The sequence below is a fragment of the Halictus rubicundus genome, chromosome 1, assembly GCF_050948215.1.
Source record: "Halictus rubicundus isolate RS-2024b chromosome 1, iyHalRubi1_principal, whole genome shotgun sequence".
In the NCBI taxonomy this organism is placed as follows: domain Eukaryota; kingdom Metazoa; phylum Arthropoda; class Insecta; order Hymenoptera; family Halictidae; genus Halictus; species Halictus rubicundus.
Window position 1 is genome coordinate 15,908,116 of NC_135149.1, and position 17,417 is coordinate 15,925,532.

The following is a 17,417-nucleotide window of genomic DNA, read 5'->3' on the forward strand; positions in this document are numbered from 1 at the left end:
GGCGTTATTTAGCTTCCAGGAACGAAAGCAATCCGTCGCGTTATGCGACGGACTCGTCGTTCCACGTCGGATCGCCGCATTCCGATGACGATGCTCGAACACGACCGTTTGTCCCGCTTGTCGCGCCTGTCTCGCCGGTTTTGCCAGTCTAGCGTGCAACTGAAAAATACCGATCGGATTGCTTACTTTGGATCCTTGACCATCAGCTTGCGCATCAGATCCCGCGCGTCCTCCGACACGTCCTCGAACAGGTCGTCGGGAAAGTCCAGTCGACATCGGCTGATGTTGCAGAACGTTTCCTGCTTCGTGTCGCCACCGAACGGCGAGCATCCCGTTAACAGGACGTACAACAACACTCCGACGGACCACATGTCGGTCGCAAGGCTGATCGGCTCGTAGTTTAGGACCTCCGGAGCTGAAACGGACCGTAACGCGTGATTCAACACGGTGCGAAACGCGGCAAACCCGATCGAACGATCGACGAGACTTTCTCGACCGTGGCCATCGGTATCGAGGCAACGTGCTTACCAACATAATCTGGCGTTCCCAATATTTCCCGTATGTCCGCGCCATGGCTGATGTACCGGGAAATACCAAAGTCGCAGAGCTTCACGTCGCACTCGGGAAAATCACCGGTGAGGACCAGATTCTGAGGCTGCAAACAACAACAAAAAAAAAAAAGATTCATTAGAACAAGCAATCGAATCGACGCTGCTGTTCCCGCGAAGACGACGCGATGCGCGCACGAGGGTTTTTGCCGAGCGTTGCGTGCCTCGAGATTCCAGTTAATTAAACGCGCTTAATATGCGACAATTCCGAGACGCGTTCGTCACGTAATCGGTGCAATTAATCGCGCCGCGGGCAAACCTACCCACCATTTTTCCCGCATCGAGCGATTCTCAGAGCCGAGAAATAATTCGCGGCCGTCTCGGAAGCGTTGAAAAAGGTCTGCGCTCTCCCGATGGGGAAACGCAGCTACACGAATCGTCCGGTCGCGGAGCAATCTACGCGCGGGTACGATCGTCGGTCCAATTAGCGAGGATAGGGCACGAGCGAGGACTCGGCGGAAAGTTGACACCGATTATCGGTCCGCTTAGCGTTAGGATACTCATCGTAACGTTCGATTGAGACCGCGGCGGGTTTCGGATTCGAGCTGCGAGCCGTCTTTTTCTCCGTAGGTAACCGTTGTTGCGATAGAGCGCGGTTAGAGATCGTTGAGCGTGTCCCGATGATCGCGGCCGGTGGCACTTAATTCGAACCATCGAATAAATGGCGATTCCCTCGTTCGTTTGCCGGGTAATCAGCACAATTAATCGCGACGCTGCGCTGGAAAGCGCGCACCGGTCGTAGAGCAAGGCTAACGCGTGTTCGATAAAGCCTGCTCGGGCGATCGCGATTTTTCCAATTTGGCCGGTCGTTCTTGCTCGAACCGATCGGCACGCTGCGCCGCACCGTCTAGGAGGTCGCAAACCAGTCGACTCGTCTTCCTCTTTTTCTTTCCGCGTGCTTGGCGGCGCGGCGTGGCGTTTTCAGCGTCGAGCATCGTTTGAGTCGGCGCGGCGAGCCGCGTGGCGTGACAGACGCGTTTAAGGAAACGCTTTCCCACCCGGACCGACTGGTTTACAACGTTATCCGCGCGAGACATCGACGCGATGCCGAGCGCGTTCGTTCGTTTTTCTGGCTTTGAAATTTCGATGGAACGACAACAGGTCTAAAGGAGCGCACGGTGTTCGACGAGGGGAGAAGAAGCTCTCGGGCTACTCGCAACGCGTGCTCGCTCGTTCCGCTCGTGGATTCGGCTCGCGCGTTACGTTTCGTTGTATCTACCGAGTTACGAGTCGAACGTGACCGGACTTGGCCCGTAAGACGGTCGATGTCCGTCGAATAATACGATTCAAAGGCGCTTCTAAAACGCGTCGAGGTCGAGGAACGACGTTTTGTTCGTGGCCTGCTTCTGCTTTCGAAACCTGTGCCGCCCAGCTGGCTTGACCTTGTCCAACGGGTCCTAACGAAACACTCTCTGCACCCTTCGTGCTGCCCTCCGTTTCGCTCCCCCGTTCCTTTCAATATTTTACGAGTCGAGACAGACGGGAACGATCGGTCGCTCGTACGCGTTTCGCGCTTGAGAACGAGAGCTTGAGACGAGTCCCGGAAGACGTTCAACGAGGAACAAAGACATTTCCATAATTAGTCGTTACGAAGTTCCTGCGTCAATGTCGTGTCGCGGACGTTCCTCGATCCCCGACGAGAACGGACGAGCAGAGAAGAGAAGCGAGAAGACGCGATGTGGGCGTCAGGATCGATTACGCGGAGAGAATTATTGCGACGCGCGCGCGATTCACCTTGGCGAATAGAATAATGTCGCGGGGCCTCCGCTCGTATCCTCGCTTCCGTCGGACACCTAAATATTTGACGTAGCTAATCGTAGGTAATCGAGCGTTTTAGGATACGGAGCCGCGGAGCAAGCGGGGTGAACGATCGATGGAATCTCTGACCGGGAGAATCGTTCTGCTCCGGTCAGACCGAGCGTCTCTCGATCGACGCGGTGGCTGAGAACGCTGGTTCTCGAGCGAGCTAGGAAAGTGTAACGGGTGAGCCTGTTCCTGCGGCACGGTTTGTCGGATGTCGCCGTTTAACGTGGAGCGCTCGCTCGCAAAAACTGCAGGAAGGACGTAAGCCATTAAATCGGTGCTAGCCGTCGCTCGACGGTCTCGAAATAAGAACGTTGCTCGAGGTTAATTCTCACGATGCCGCGCGCGTCCGACAGGCCGCTGCGGCGCGTCTCCGCGAGCGAGTAAGTCTCTCTCCGCGTCGGTCGACGCGCGACGGGGTGACGGGGTACGAAGCGAAAAACTCCTAGCAATTTCCTGGCGATGCGGATAAACGCGTCGATGACGATAATTATAAATTGTACCCTCCTCGGTCCGCGTCGTCCCCGTACGACTTCGATCCAGGCGATTCCATTCCGAGCGTTGGAACGCGAGGCTCGCCGAGGGAAAAGACCGCGCGAAAATGGCAGCAAGTAGTTGCGAGCCAGAGAACGCTTTTTAGCCAGCGGACAACGAATTTATGAGGATCCGTCTCTCGCGTTCATTGAAACTTCCGGCGGTTGAGCGAAGGGGGAAGCGACCCTAGGGTACGACGGCGAGCAGAGGCGCGCGTCGGTGTTGGTACGCACGATCGTACGTCGTGCACGACAACCGCGCGAGATCCTGCGCTGGTGAGCGTGAACGTGAACGTGGACGTGGACGGAGTGCGCGGCACGAATGTAATAAAGTTCGGGGGAACGAGCGAGGGACCGGCCAATATGGACGACAGAGGGATTCACGCGACGCAAAAGAGTGCCTCGATCGATTTATCTTCGAGTGGAATCGTTTTTCCATGGAACTGCGATTATTTTTGTCCCCGCGGACAATTCGATTTCTGGAATGAATTTTATCGGTGCTGTATTAACTTTGGACGCGACGAGAGATATGGCGGGGAACAGGGGCAAAGAGAGAGAGAGAGAGAAAGAGAGAGAGCCAGTGGTCGCTTTTCTCTCGGTGCGGCGTATGAAATATCGATTCCGTTTTCCCTTGGCTCGTCTCGTGGTCCGCGGTAGAACGAGACACTCCCGGAGCTGCCGTTCGCCGGTGTCGCTGCCTCTGCGCTCCGGAATCCGGACAGCTTCGAGTATCCCATTAACGGGCTCGATGAATCGATTCCGTGGAGCGCGTCGCGTCAGACCGCCTAATGAACGAACGAACAGAAGCGCGCATCGATCGAGGAAGCCGCGAGCCACTGACCACCACCGTTCAAATGGAATTCTCGGTACGAGCACGATGCTCCAACTGCCAAGGCTGGCTCGAGAGTCCATTGATGAATCTCTCCCCTATCTGTGCGGAGGTCGATCGCCTCCGTTCCCTAGAAGATTCCACCGTGGTCTATGGTTTCTTTGATCCGCGTGCGAATTTGAACCGCTGCGAGGCGACCGTCGAAACGATCAGCGAGGGGACATCGAGAGACCGTGGGATAGCATTGAAGCCCCGGCTAATCGTTGCTCGATCCGTTTTACGCAATCGGTTCCCGTCCATTTAATCGAAGGAATTAGCAGCTATAATTATCGAGCGCGCGAGGTCGCGGATGCGCTTTGGAGCACCGGCGCCCGAAACCTCGTGGATGGCGTCCAACGGGGCCCCGCTTGGAACCAGGCCAAAGAATTCGCGTGCATTTTTCCATTCATAACCGCGAGGATCTATATTCGGGTCAGTCGCGTCGCGTGAATTCGTGGCACGGGGATATTTTCGGACAATCCGGAGCGCCGGCCGCGTCGCGTCGTGTCGATGGTCTCCGCTCTCGAGATTTCGAAAAAGCGAACGCGCATCGGCTCGGAAAGGCCAAGGAACGAATCATCGTCGGGGTTTTCCTTTCGAAACGGCCGCGCTGCCGTTCGTTTCCATTCGGCCACGCTCTCGCGATCTCGAATCGCGAATCACGAGCGGTTTCATCGACTGAGAAAACTGAGAAACGATCGAGGCCGAGCGGCTTGCGCGGTTGGGCGTCTGGGTGCGGGGACCACAGCCTAGTTACCTGGTTGCCGTTTAATCGGACCGTTTCGCGCGTCTAGAACGATCGCGGTTATCTTATCTTATCGACTGGAAAACAACACGATTATTCCGACGGATGGTTAATCGTCGGTGGTATCGGAACAGAAGAGGCGATAACGCTGGCGCAAAGAACGTATCCGAACGCGCGAAACGCAAATTCATCACGCCGTTGCGTTCGCAGCCGAGTCGAAAACGCGCGTTTTCCCCGCGGTAATTTAATTGACCGCGATCCGTCGGCTCGTAGAAGCGAATTTAATAACGACGCCTCGCAGCCATTCTCCTCTCTCCTCTTCTCTTCTCGGCTCGGCTCGGCTCGGCTCGGCGGCGTGTACCTGGTAACCCGCATCTCCACAAATTACTATCAATTTGCGAAACGCGGGTAATTGGGTTGCATAACCGCGATCATAATCCGAGCCGCGTTAAGAGCAACGAGAGAGAAAAAAAAAGAGGAAGGCTGAAATACGCGACCCGCCGCGTGTGTCGCCGAGAGAGTATTATTAATACAACTTGCTCGCCTTGGCTCACCCATATCGATCACTCTGATAATCGATAAACACGTACACGCGTGTACTCGTGCTCTCCAGCGTGTACGTTAACCGCGCGTATCTCGCGTCGCGAGTCGCAAATTGCGAATTCACCGCGTCCGTCAAGTTACCGCCAAATAAGAAAAATCTTTCGTCTCGTCGAACGGCAATCGCGAGCGCGTGCATCGAGCTTCGTGACGCGCGTACGAAGCTCGTTCGTCTATCGCATACCGCCTGAAAGACGCGTAGCCCTTGCTCGCGATGTTCGGCGCAATTTAAGCCCCCTCTTATTGGCAAAATCGAGATTTATCGTTCCGAGAAGTAATTATGCAAATTCGAGGGCGGTTCGTTTCGATTGCCGTCGTTGTCGAGAAGCGACTATCCTGACCTGTCTGCGTATAGAGAGACAGGGACGCGCGTATTACCCCCGAGGTGAATCGTTGGACGAAGAAGAGGCATCGGGCTATTTTCGACCGGGTGTCTCGCGGCGAGACGAGACGAGACTCCCTCGGGGTTTGTACAAAAATAATTTAGTAGACAGAAACACCCTATCGGCGACCGTTTCGTCGGGATTCCACCGCGCTGAGTGGTTCGACCCGGGCTGATTTTATTTCTCTCAGAAAAATAAGTCCCCGTTTTCCCTCGCTGCCGAGGAGAGCGGCGTGCCGCGCCGCGCCGCGCCGCGCCACGTCGCTTTCTAACAAATATTTGAATTCGCGAGAAAGTCGATTTACGAGGCAACAATGTGGTCTCGTCGCCGAGTAACGCCGCACGAATTAATGCGTCTCTCTTTCTTTCTCGCCTTCTCTCCGCGCAAGCTATGCCTGGGAATGCGATATGGCGCGACAGGTGCGAAAATGGACGTTAACGATGCGGATCGCATCGCCGCGCGGAAATTTCGCGCTCGACCCGTGTTTTTGGCAGAGATCACCGTATTACACGGATACTTTTATATAACAATTTAGGTCGTTCGCACCGACCGCGACGCGGAACACGTCCCGTCGCCGCTGAGAAACTGGCAGCACCGAAGAGTCGAAGAGTTTCGTTGCCAAAACCGTTTTCTTTCTCTCCTCGGACCTCTCGTCATCGCGTCGAACGCTCTCGCGAGACAATCCTCGAGATTAGGCTCGTGCCTGGACTCGGGCGTTCGTTAGCCTTCGCGGCGAGGCAACGATCGAGGCAACGTTCCCGCGTGCCAATTCTTGCCCGAGGTATTCCAACTCTCGAGAAAAATCTAGATAAGCGTTATTTGCAGGAACGGCAATCTTCCAGCTCTTATCGAGCGCTTTTGTTATTTTTCACGAGTGCGAGATAAGAACCGAGTACCGACCGCGTTTCTACGTTTCGTCGAGCACACGGAATGTCGCCGGCTTCTCAGAAAATTTTCTACGGATATGTCGCGCGGTTCTCTCCCTCCCGGCTTACCTTGATGTCCAGGTGGGCCACGTTCAAGGAATGCAGAAAGGCTATCCCGTCGAGAATCTGCCTCAACAATCTGGAGACTTGTCGCTCATCCGGTACCTCGTCTCTGTCCAGGATCATTTGCAACTCACCGCCAGGGGCCCTTCGAGGACAGAAAAGAGAGACGACGCGGTTAACGTTAAAATTGAAAACCGGTTAAGAAAATCGAGGGAGAAAACGACGACGAAGCTGCTCGCGAGAGACCTTTGTTAGAATTCACCGCGAGAGATAAGAAATCTCTTCGGCTGTGATAAGGGAAGCCCCGATTACTTACAGTTCCAGAACCAACACCATCTCCGTGTGGGTTTCGAAGACCTGATGGAGCGACACCAGCCGAGAACAGTTCGCCGCAGCATCCAGCACCGCGACCTCGTGAAGCGCTTCCGCCCTGAGCTCCTGCGCTCGCCTCCTTTTCCTCAGGAACTTGGCGGCCCATTGTCTTCCGCTGGATCTCTCCCGACATCTCCTGACCGTCGCGTACTTGCCTCTGTAAACACACAAGCGCACAGGTCGTTCATTTCGCAGTTGCGCAAACCGAGATTACGAATTACGGTAGAAAGGAGCATGGCATGGCGCGGCGATCACCGCGATCTCCGCAATCTCCGTGATCTCGGCTAACCGAGTACCCAGATACATATTTTTCTCGGGGGACCGTGACGAGCAACGACGGCGCGAATGAAGTAACGCTCCGCGAGGAGATTGTACGCGTAAACGATTTACTTTCGCTCTTCCATTAACGACCGGACACGGGCGCGTGCACACGCGCGTCTCTCCCCGATTTTCAAAGAACGTTCCAACGCCTAGAAATCCCGCGGTCGTGCCGACACGCTCGCGCCATAATTTTCTACTCCGTAAACAGTCGGTGATCCACATTGTGCTCGGATCGCGACCATCCTCAATACGGAGCGCGGCACGGAGGTAATCCCGCGATCTAAACAGCCTCTAGAAAGCGAAGTTGCGCCGTGGCCGCGGCCAATGCACCGAGCCCGAGCCAGAGCCCAAGGAACAACGGTGAAAGCATCGGCGTCTATCGTACGAAGCTCTTTTTTCCGAACACGTGGATGCTCGTTTCGTTTTCTTTTCGTTTCTTTTCTTTTCTCGCCCGTCGCGCCGATCGGATGCCGATGTCTCCGCCTCCCGGTCGGCCGGCCCGGTTACAATTAGTTGTAAACGATCGGAAAGCCCCGAGCTCGATCGGTACACGAAACGCGAGCTCTTTCGGAACGAGTTTTAGGTTACAAAGAACAGATGGTCCGGAGGGATCGACGAACGGCCGTCGCTGGGAGCGTCATTAAGGGGTATTGTTCGGACCAGGGTCCCCGAGGGAGCGGGCCGAGGAACGAGACGAGAGAGCCGGACACAGTCTGCACCCTGTGCGATGATCGCTCGCGTTGCTTTAATGATATCGGCGAACGTAAAATCGCGAACGATCGCGAACGGCGCGCGGCGCGGCGGCTGCGGGAAAGTTTTACGGTAGCGTGCAGCCGTGAGATCATCGATGAAATTATCGATGGCATTAGCCTGGATCGGCGAGGCCTGCCCCGACGTGGTTCGCCGCAAAAAGCCGCGCGATACCTTCGGCGATAAAGTTTGTTACCGTTCGCGTGCGCGCTCGGCTTAGAGATTTTTGTAGCCCGGCCGGGTTATGGCGGCGGCGTGTTCTGGGTATCGGCGTCGACACTTTTCAGCCGATAAACTGGTTGCCAGAGCGACGTCGCGGAACGGCTTACTCGTGTCTGACCAGCGGAGAGTCGAACGTGGTCGGCCGACGAGGGTCGCGTCTTCGTCGAGCGAGCACCGAGCGGGGCTCGTCTAGGTATGTAGGTTGGCAAATGTCCGATAGGAGCCGACGACCGTGGGCAGACTCTATCGAACGGGCTCTCGTTATCTGCGTTCTAATTACAGACGGTTGCAACTCTTGCTCCGGCCGACGCGACCTATCCGCGATTTCTCGGTGTGCGCTGGACAAAAGGGGAGATACGAGATCGACCGATGTCGAGCGTCGCGACGCGACGTCACGTCACGTCACGTCACGTCGAGCCGCAACCCTCTCCCTTCCCGTCGACAAACTTAACGAGCCATTCTTCGACGAAACGAATTCGACCGGCCAACCGTTGGCAGCTGGAAAGCCCAGAGGAAGGTCGCAGTTCCAGCGGACGCTCGGATCGATTCGATTCGTCGAAAGAGTAACGAGAACTCGCGCACCCCGAGGGAAAGCCAATCGTTTCCACGGAACGGAGGATCGCGATAATTGGCGGCTTCGCGGACTCTCATTTATCCTTCGGGTTTTAATTTTTCAGCGATGTCGCGGATCGCATCGCGATAATAATAGCGTACCGGGTAGTCGTTGTCGCTGTAATATCGGATTTACAGTTGCGCCATTAGACGCGGCGCGTGATCGCGAACGTGCCCGCGCGCGCGCGCGCGCGTTCCAGGAAGGGTTTCTTCTTGTCCCTGGACCACATCCAAGTTTTTCCGATCATCTTGGGATTCGATTCGACGCGCCTCCGTTCCGTGTACACGCGATTCGTCTTGCGAGGCGACAGGCGGGAGAGGCATGCAACCTCGAGCAAAGGGAAAAGCCGATGCTCGTTTACGTAATCGACGCGAACGCTAGGAAACAAGTTCAGAAGTCGAGGAAGCGAACGCAGGCAGCAGGCCGTAAGCGCTTGTTCGCCTCGCCTCGCCTCGCCTCGCCTCGCCTCGCCTAGCCTAGTCTAGCATCTACTCGACTCGACCAGACTCGAGTCGTGGTTGCATTACTATGCGCGTGATCTCGATTTCCCTGGTCGAGCCCCAGGTCGAACTCCCACGCTCCGTTGTTGTTGCCGCGCGTATGCACGATTCTCGTAAAGATCGCGGCGCGATCGCCCAACAAATCGCATCCACCATCGAGCCTAATTTGTCTTGAAAATCCGGTGCGGCGCGGAGCGTTGAGCAACGCTCTCGCGACGCCGAGGAATCGGATGACGAGGACGTTTCGCCGAGCGGCACACATCGAACCGCGAGAAATTTCAATCGCGTTCTTCTCCGCCGCGAGAGCCAACACCTGCCGCGAATCGAGCTCGCTCTCGACCGTCGAACCGATTCCCTGCAACTGCAAAGGGCCGGACAGCTGCGCGAAAGCAAACAGGTGCTCGGACGACCGTTTTGCAACCGACAGCGATTACGACTCCGACTCCGACTCCGACTCCGATTCCTCGATAGCGAGACGATAACGAGAGACGTCTCGAAAGATCGCGTCGCTCGAACATGACCAAACGTTTCTCGATCTCTCGACACGATTCGTAGAGGAGAGACCGACGCGAAACTTTCGCGCGCTCGTCACGAGAAGTGCCGTGACGTTAATAGGGTCAGCGCGAGAATCGCTCGAGCGAGATTAATGTTCGACCGCGCGGTGCGTCGATAAGGCCTCGAGATGCGGTGAATTTTAAGTAGCCGTCAGAGTTCGAGTCCGATCGGATCCCGACTCGCGTACGCGTTCGAGAAAACGAAGTCGACGCGGAGTGGCTTCTAACGAGGAGAGTCAGGTGCGCCTGTCCCGATACCCGACGGAGGAGCTTCTTCGTTAATTAGTTCGGCGCGGCGCTTCGAATCTCGAACGTGAACGAAAAGATGATGTTTCGTAGTCGATCGTGGCCAACGAAAATCGCGTTTACCATGGACCGACTCGAAGGGAGAGGCGATCTCACGCGACGGTGCGCCGGAGGATACCCGATCCACGGGTTTCTGACGAGAAATCGCGAGAGTCGGACGTTGTCGGGGAGCACCGCGCTTCGGATTTCTCCGCGAAAATGCAAAGTAGCTGGTCGAAGCCAACCGATGTGTACACGCGGTTCTCGATTCCTCTAACGAGCCTCGACGGTAGTATCGGTCCGCGTGTGTTAGCCTTTAACGAGCGATCCAGAAGAAACGTCGTTCAAGGTTCCGGTTCGATCGAAAACGGTGGTGGCACCGCCGTTTTACCGTTTCGGTCTTCGAGATCGTTGTGTTCTCGTATCCGTCGACCGATCGAAGAATAGCTCGGTCAGCTGCTGCTACTGGCGACCGCGATTCGTACCATTGACTCTGGCGAACGACGAACCTACGAGTCCGACCATCGAAACACGGCTAAATATGCAGCGAGCCGGGAAACTCGATGACTCGACATTGGCGGAAACGGAAAGACGAATCATCTCGCCCGAGGGAACGACGGATTTACTGGAACTGACGCGGCGTGGCGTGGCGTGGCGTGGCGTGGCGTGGCGTGGTCCGATGACTTACGGGAAGGGCTCCTCGAAGAGGTATAATCGCGAAGACACGTCAGGGCGACGCGGTCTCGATTCTACGAGCACCTTCCGAGAAGGAAACGAAGAAACGGCTTATCGCAAAGGAAGCACCGATTACGAGTCGACACCGCCGTGCCGGCGCGCCGGAGAAGACGGGAGAAGCAGGGAGAGATCCCAACGTTGAGCGACGACGCGGTAGTTTGCGCGGTTTAAACATTTGTCCGGCACCGCAAGACCCAATTTTCCGCGCCAAGAGGCAAGTCGGAAGCCGGGTCGAAGGAGCAACCGATCGAAGAAGCGGTCGGTCGCGTTGCTACGTTTTCCCGGAGCCATCAACGTCGCACCGAGTAGCGCAAAGCGGTGTTCGGATTTACGAGCTCCTCGAATCTCGAGCTAAAGTCGAGTTGGTTGCCGCCACTCTACCTCTACGCCCCGCTCCACTCCGCCACGCCGTGTCTCGAAAGTGTACCGAGCAGGAAACTGGACCGTTCCACGGTCGTGCTTCTCCGCTCGAAGAAACTCGCGGTCGCTTCCTGCTCTTCAATCTCCGCGTCCGATACGTATGACAGATAGCGGCCAACCGCGCGAACAAACCCGAACCGATGGGAAACTCGGAAAAATCGATCGCCACCGCCAAGAATTCGAAGCGTTGTCGGGACAGCGCGTCCGATTCGGTTGCAACAATTTTGTCGATACATATACCTATTCGCGATCGATTCGAATGATCCTCGATCTCGCGGCTGGCCCGTCGACAATGTTTTCGCCGTAGGAATAAAGTTCTAACCGAGACTGAAAGCGGTAGCCTCCCGAACTCCATAGAAAGTGTACACACTTTCACCGTGATGTCTCTCGTGCACGATTCGCGCGACGCGCCGCGAAGCTTCCCTTCTGACGCGCCGCGGAAAGGACGCCGAGGACCGTGTTGTTCCGTGGCGGCGAATCGGTGTGTCCGGCGTGTTGTCCGCTTTTCCCATCGTAGACGGCCGTTGCTGTGCCTTCGGGCTTCCTCGAAAGAGACCATCGCGTTCTCGGATTCGCGTGGATCGTTACGGCGAGATTCGTATCGCGTGAAGGTTTCGGTGGCCGAGCCGCCAAAATGGGAACCGGCTCGTTTCTTCCCACGACCAGGCATCGACCGCGGAGCGCTCGCGCGATTGGCGTGTTACTTAAAACTACCGAGCGTAGACCCATTAAAACTGTATACGCAGCACGGTGGAGGATCAACGACCCAGGGTCAAGGGAAGAGGTAGAGAAGTCGGGTATAGCGTTAAGTGCTCGTTGCCCTCTGGCGCAGCGTGGCGTAGCGTAGCGTGGCGGACCAGGAAATCGGTGCGCGAACACCGGGATCCGACGAGTCCGCGTCGTGCAACACAACCTTGTGTATCCGTCGTCCTTTAAGGCATCCATTAGCTTCCTAACTACTAAACACACCGGTCTGTCCGACGACCCCGCTTGTACCGGCCGACCAGTCCACGAGGAACCTTCTTCCACCGCTTCTCCAGAGAGCTTAGCTTTTTTTACTTTTCTTACTCGTGTCGTCTTCTTCGGGCCGCTTCGCGGCTGTCTCGTGTCCTCTCGCTCTCCTCTCTTCTCCTCTTCTCTTCTCTTCTGTTCTGTTCCTCGCCGAGCACCCTCCAACCCCCTCGTTCCGATACCGACGTTCGACACAGGGTCATCGACACACGCGCTTGGAGACACTCCATCGCGGCGACGCCGTTGCATCGGCTCCGGTCGTCTTCGCGCACACCTTGCACGGTTTTTTTCGCATCTCAAGGCCGGTCCCGGTTTTCCGAAAACGATGAGCCACCTTATCGGCGGAATTGCGCAACATTGTATAATCGAGAAACGAGCAACGAGCCGCGAACGCAACTGGAACGAATTTCACCGCGTTCTCCTAGTACCCGGGCCGTTGCAGTAGTTGCACAATAGGGATTTGCATTCGAGTGGCTCCGAAACACAGCCGAGCGAGTGGACGCCCCGTGCTGGCGCGGCGCGGTTACCCGCCGCGTCTGCTAGGCATCCGCTAATTTCTTTAATCACCGACCGAGTCGGAGCATAATTAATGGCAGGGACCAGAGCCAGCGAGTCGCTTCGGTTTCCGTGTTGCCTGCCCCGTCATAACGAGATAAACTCGGGCATCGCGTGGAGTCGAGAGTGCTCCATCGTGAATTAAGTGGTTCGCGTGGATTCAGGAACCTTTCGAGCGCGAAACATCGTCCAACCAGGAAGACTATAAAAACGTCTGCGGCCAGGCGGTCGGCCGCAACATTTTACGAGCGGTCTCGCGTGTTCCGTGCGCCTCGCATAATTATCTCGGACCGACGCGACGCGACGCGACGACCGGGCTTCTCTTGGTAACGGTTTAGGACTCGCTCGAGGAAGGCACTCCGTCCTTGTACAGATCCTCGAGAAGAGCCGGAGGAGTCGAACGACGTTCGTCGACGCCGATGACGGCTCGAACCGCGTTACGCAATATGTACCGCGCACTTGATACGACTTTTGCGGCTGTCCAGGATGGATAGAGAAAAAAAAATCCTGCGAATATCCTGTCGTTGCCATTTCAAGTGTCACCGACAGACCGACCGACCGCGTGGACGGCATCGGCGAGGACAGACCCGAGCGTCGCGTCTCGATGAAACGCGATTTCTCGGAAAAATGCAAAAGAAGTCTTGGGAAGAAGGGAGAAGAAGGGGGAGAACCCTATGGCACGAAGGGACGGTAATTTTCTGTGGCGCGCTTGTTTTCTGCGCGAGACCCCGACTCCTTCCAGCTTTCGATTCTTCACGGATGTCACACGCGGGAGAACAAAGGAGCTGCGGGACGAGAGCTCTTAAGCAGGCATTTGGATTCCGTGGCCCGTTCAGGGTCGCGCCGAGAAGAATTCAGCCACCGTAATGACTCGGGAACGATTCGAAAAAGCAACGATTCACGATTCACCGACCGCGAGCCACGACGACGACGAACCGCTGGTAAAAATGTATTTCGCCGCGCGCGATCCGCAGCCCGAGCTAGAGGAGCTCTCGTAATTTTTGCCGAACCGACTGCATTCCCGCAAACCGCTTCGAATCGTTTCATTTGAAACCTCGTGCGGTCGACCGCCGCGCCGCAACAACTTTTATCGCTCGACCCAGGATGATCGTCGTTGCGACGCTCTCGACGCGAGCCAGACTATTCTTCCAACGACCAAACGCCGCACAGTGGGCCAGATCGTATGTATTAGAGGTACCCATAAGTAATGGACTATTTGCAAAGAATTTGTTTTGCCTTTAGTTCTGTACCGATCGTTGAAGAGGAAACACGTATTCTTTTACAGTTTTCGGTAAAGCAGCCTGTGTTCAAAATTTTCTAAAAAGTATAATTCTTTTTACAACCCTGTAATAGAATGGCGGCGTCCGTACCTTCCGAGTATCATATTCGTCATTGCATACTGTTTCATTTTCATGCGGGATTTAATGCAACGGTAACAACAAAGAAAATTTGTGATGTTTATGGAGATGTATTGAAGGTCAACAAGTGTCAACGTTGGTTCAGAAGGTTTGCTGCTGGTGATTATGATCTATCTGACAGGCCTCGAAGTGGACGACCAGTTGAATTTGATAATGACACGCTAAAATTTCTAGTGGAAGCTGATCCAAAATTAAGTATAAAAGAATTATCGAGAAGCCTTGGGTCCACATGGTCCAAGGCACCTACACGAAATGGGAAAGGCATATAGGCAAGGAATATGGGTACCGCATCAATTATCTGAGACCAATAAGAATATTCGTCGATCAATTTGCACTTCATTGTTATCCAGATTTCGTAGAGATCCATTTCTTAGCAGAATCGTTACCGGAGATGAAAAATGGATTCTTTATGATAACATAAAGCGTTCCAAGCAGTGGCTTTCTGCAAATCAAACCGCAATATCAACCCCTAAACCTAGCTTATCACTTAGAAAGGTTTACTATGCATTTGGTACAGATTGTTGTTCATATTTCGGGAAATCTTGATATTCAAAGTGTTCGTTTCTTGTAAGCTATTTCAAGTTTCGTAGAGCGCGAAACCCAAGTTACCAAATGTTACTAATTGAAACTATTTTTAGGCGATAATAACATTCCTATACTTGATATAAATTCGAAAATTGTTTGCCTTTAGTTGCTATTTTATGAGAAATAATTTTATGGTAGATCGTGAAACTGCTACAATTCGATGCGACATGGTATTTCACCTGAAAAGATTAGGACTAATACAATCCACTACGACAAAAATCGGCAAATTCTTGTAACTTATTTGCAAAATAAATAACAAAATACAGAAAATTAAAATTTCTCTCAAAATTTTATAATAGTCTTAAGACGCCACTGTATTAACCCTTTGCGGTCGTATTAAGTTTATGCATAGGTGTCGTTCTGGTCGGAACTAATTTCTGTTGAACGAACAGATATGATACAAAAGGAAAACAAAATTTATTAATTGTTTTTTGAACTTTAGACATATGTAACACAAGAATATGTTTTCATTTTATGTAAAAATTATATTTTATAGTTCTCCATAACTTCTCTTCTTTATATGGATTCTTTATATATGTTTATGGGGGTAATGTAAGATCAGCATTATTCTTTACTGTGGTGGCTGAGAGCAGACATACGACTGGAACGGTAAAAAAGCTTTGGTGGCTGAGAGTAGACATACGACCGCAAAGGGTTAAATGCCGCAAAACATTCAAATTGCGTCCGTAAGCTCAATTTTCTTAACGATTTTTTTATATTAACAATCGAGTGGTAAGTTGATGTTACGTTATCTTTAAAAAACACGTAATTCACGTAAACACGTTTACACGTAATTCAAATATTTTCTTCAAAGATATTTTCAGAAATTCTTTTCGCGATCGAAAATACCACATAAGTTGACGTCGGTAACCGCATCTGGTGTGTGCAGTGAATTCTCGATATATGTCAACAACACGGATCTTGCTAGAATCGTGTAGGGTAAGGGACCACATTACTGTGGGAGTACCAATTACTGTGCCTATATTAATTTCACTTTTTTTCAAAGCATCGTGAATATTGAAAAAGAGATATATAACATTTATATTAACTATTTTAATGAAAAAATTTAATCTCTTTTTTGACATTCATTATGCTTTAAAAAGAAATATAATTAATATACGCACAGTAATTTTTACCCCCGTAGTAATTGGATCCCTTACCCTATCATCCAGGAGACATACCCGAGCCGTGTTACGTTTACACTCCTCGGCGTCCGAGCTTCGTAGCCTCTCGTGCGATATACCTCGTTGTAGTGGGGATAATTCCGCAACGTTTATTATGCAAGCCTTGGCGACATATATAGAGAAATCATTGTAGAACTTTTTTCCAGCTGGATCGGACGTTTGGGCCACTGTGCGCCTTGCCGACGCGCAATTCCGTCCGATTTGCGAACATTTTCTCGATAACCGGCAACGAATCGACACGTCCAAAGGCTACCGTGTATCCCGAAGCGTTCTCTCAACTGGAATTTCATCCAGCGCGCGGCAAAACTTTCACGCGAATCGTTCGTGGCCTTTATGCTTGTTTGCCGAGAGTGCGCCGCGCCGTTCTCGTTCGAACTCGGCGTTGGTTTCGTTCGGGCCGTTCGCGTTCTTGGTCCACGATCACCATCGGCCCGCCACGACGCGACGGACCGATATTTTTTTCGTTTTCGCGCGACCTTCCAGCGCCTCGAGCGTCGTCAAAAACAAGAGTTTAGGCGCACTCGCATGTAATTTGCAATCCAAACGAGAGCCAGTCGAGGTCAAGAAGCGGGCGCCCGTCTCGATGACGAAGAGTTATGTCCTCTATGCTTCTCGCGTACGAGATCTCGAATCTCGACGCGCGTAACAGCGAACCACCTCCGGCTTTCGATGGTTATTAGCGAGTCGGTGGAAGCCGAGGCAAACTGGACGCGTTCGATCGGAAACGAAAGCAGCGAACCGTTGATTGGGTGGATCTACGGAGAACCGCGGATACCCGTGAAAGGAAACGAGTAAAGGAGAGAGAGAGAGAGAGGTTCGGCCGAACGGTCAACGATCGTTCGTCTTCTCGGATCGTGCGGCGACTTCCTCCTGTCGATCCGTGATCGCGACTGAACGCGTTACGAACCGTTTCAACGATCGCGAACGCAACGAAGAAGACGGCGAGAGACAGGACACGTTGCTTCCGGAGAAGTCGTTTCAGCCGAACAAAATCGACCGGATCGGCGAGGCGGGCATCGATTTCGATAGCGTTTCGAATTCCTGATTCGTTTCTTCGACGGGTCCCGATTTAGCCACGGAACGGACAGGAACAACGTTAAAAAAGATGGCTGGTTGGCTGTCGGAACGAATGCGCGTCACGATCGAACGGGGAGACGAGCGTCGACTTCCAAATTTCGCGAGAAAGAAAAACAAGCCGGACGAAACGAGATGAGAAGGAGGAGGACGAAAACGAAGGAGACTGAAGAGCGGGGAAGGGGATCGAGGCGCTCGCCGAGCGTACGAAAGCAGCCGAAAAGGAGGAAGCAGCGGGCAAAAAAGAGAGAAGAACACCCTTGGCGTCCTTCGTCGGCCGCCACAGTTT

The 17,417-nt window shown here is 53.6% G+C and overlaps 1 protein-coding gene across 1 annotated transcript in view; it reads right to left on the bottom strand.

The window, feature by feature from the left end:
• Positions 1–17,417, bottom strand: part of LOC143355374 (uncharacterized) — a 46,410-nt gene that overhangs the window by 5,414 nt on the left and 23,579 nt on the right. The window contains exons 2-5 of the mRNA XM_076790129.1: positions 6,846–7,058; positions 6,536–6,674; positions 529–655; positions 187–415 (exon numbers count right to left, since the gene is read on the bottom strand). Coding sequence (XP_076646244.1) covers positions 187–415; positions 529–655; positions 6,536–6,674; positions 6,846–7,058 — 708 coding nt within the window. The remainder of the gene's footprint in view (positions 1–186; positions 416–528; positions 656–6,535; positions 6,675–6,845; positions 7,059–17,417) is intronic.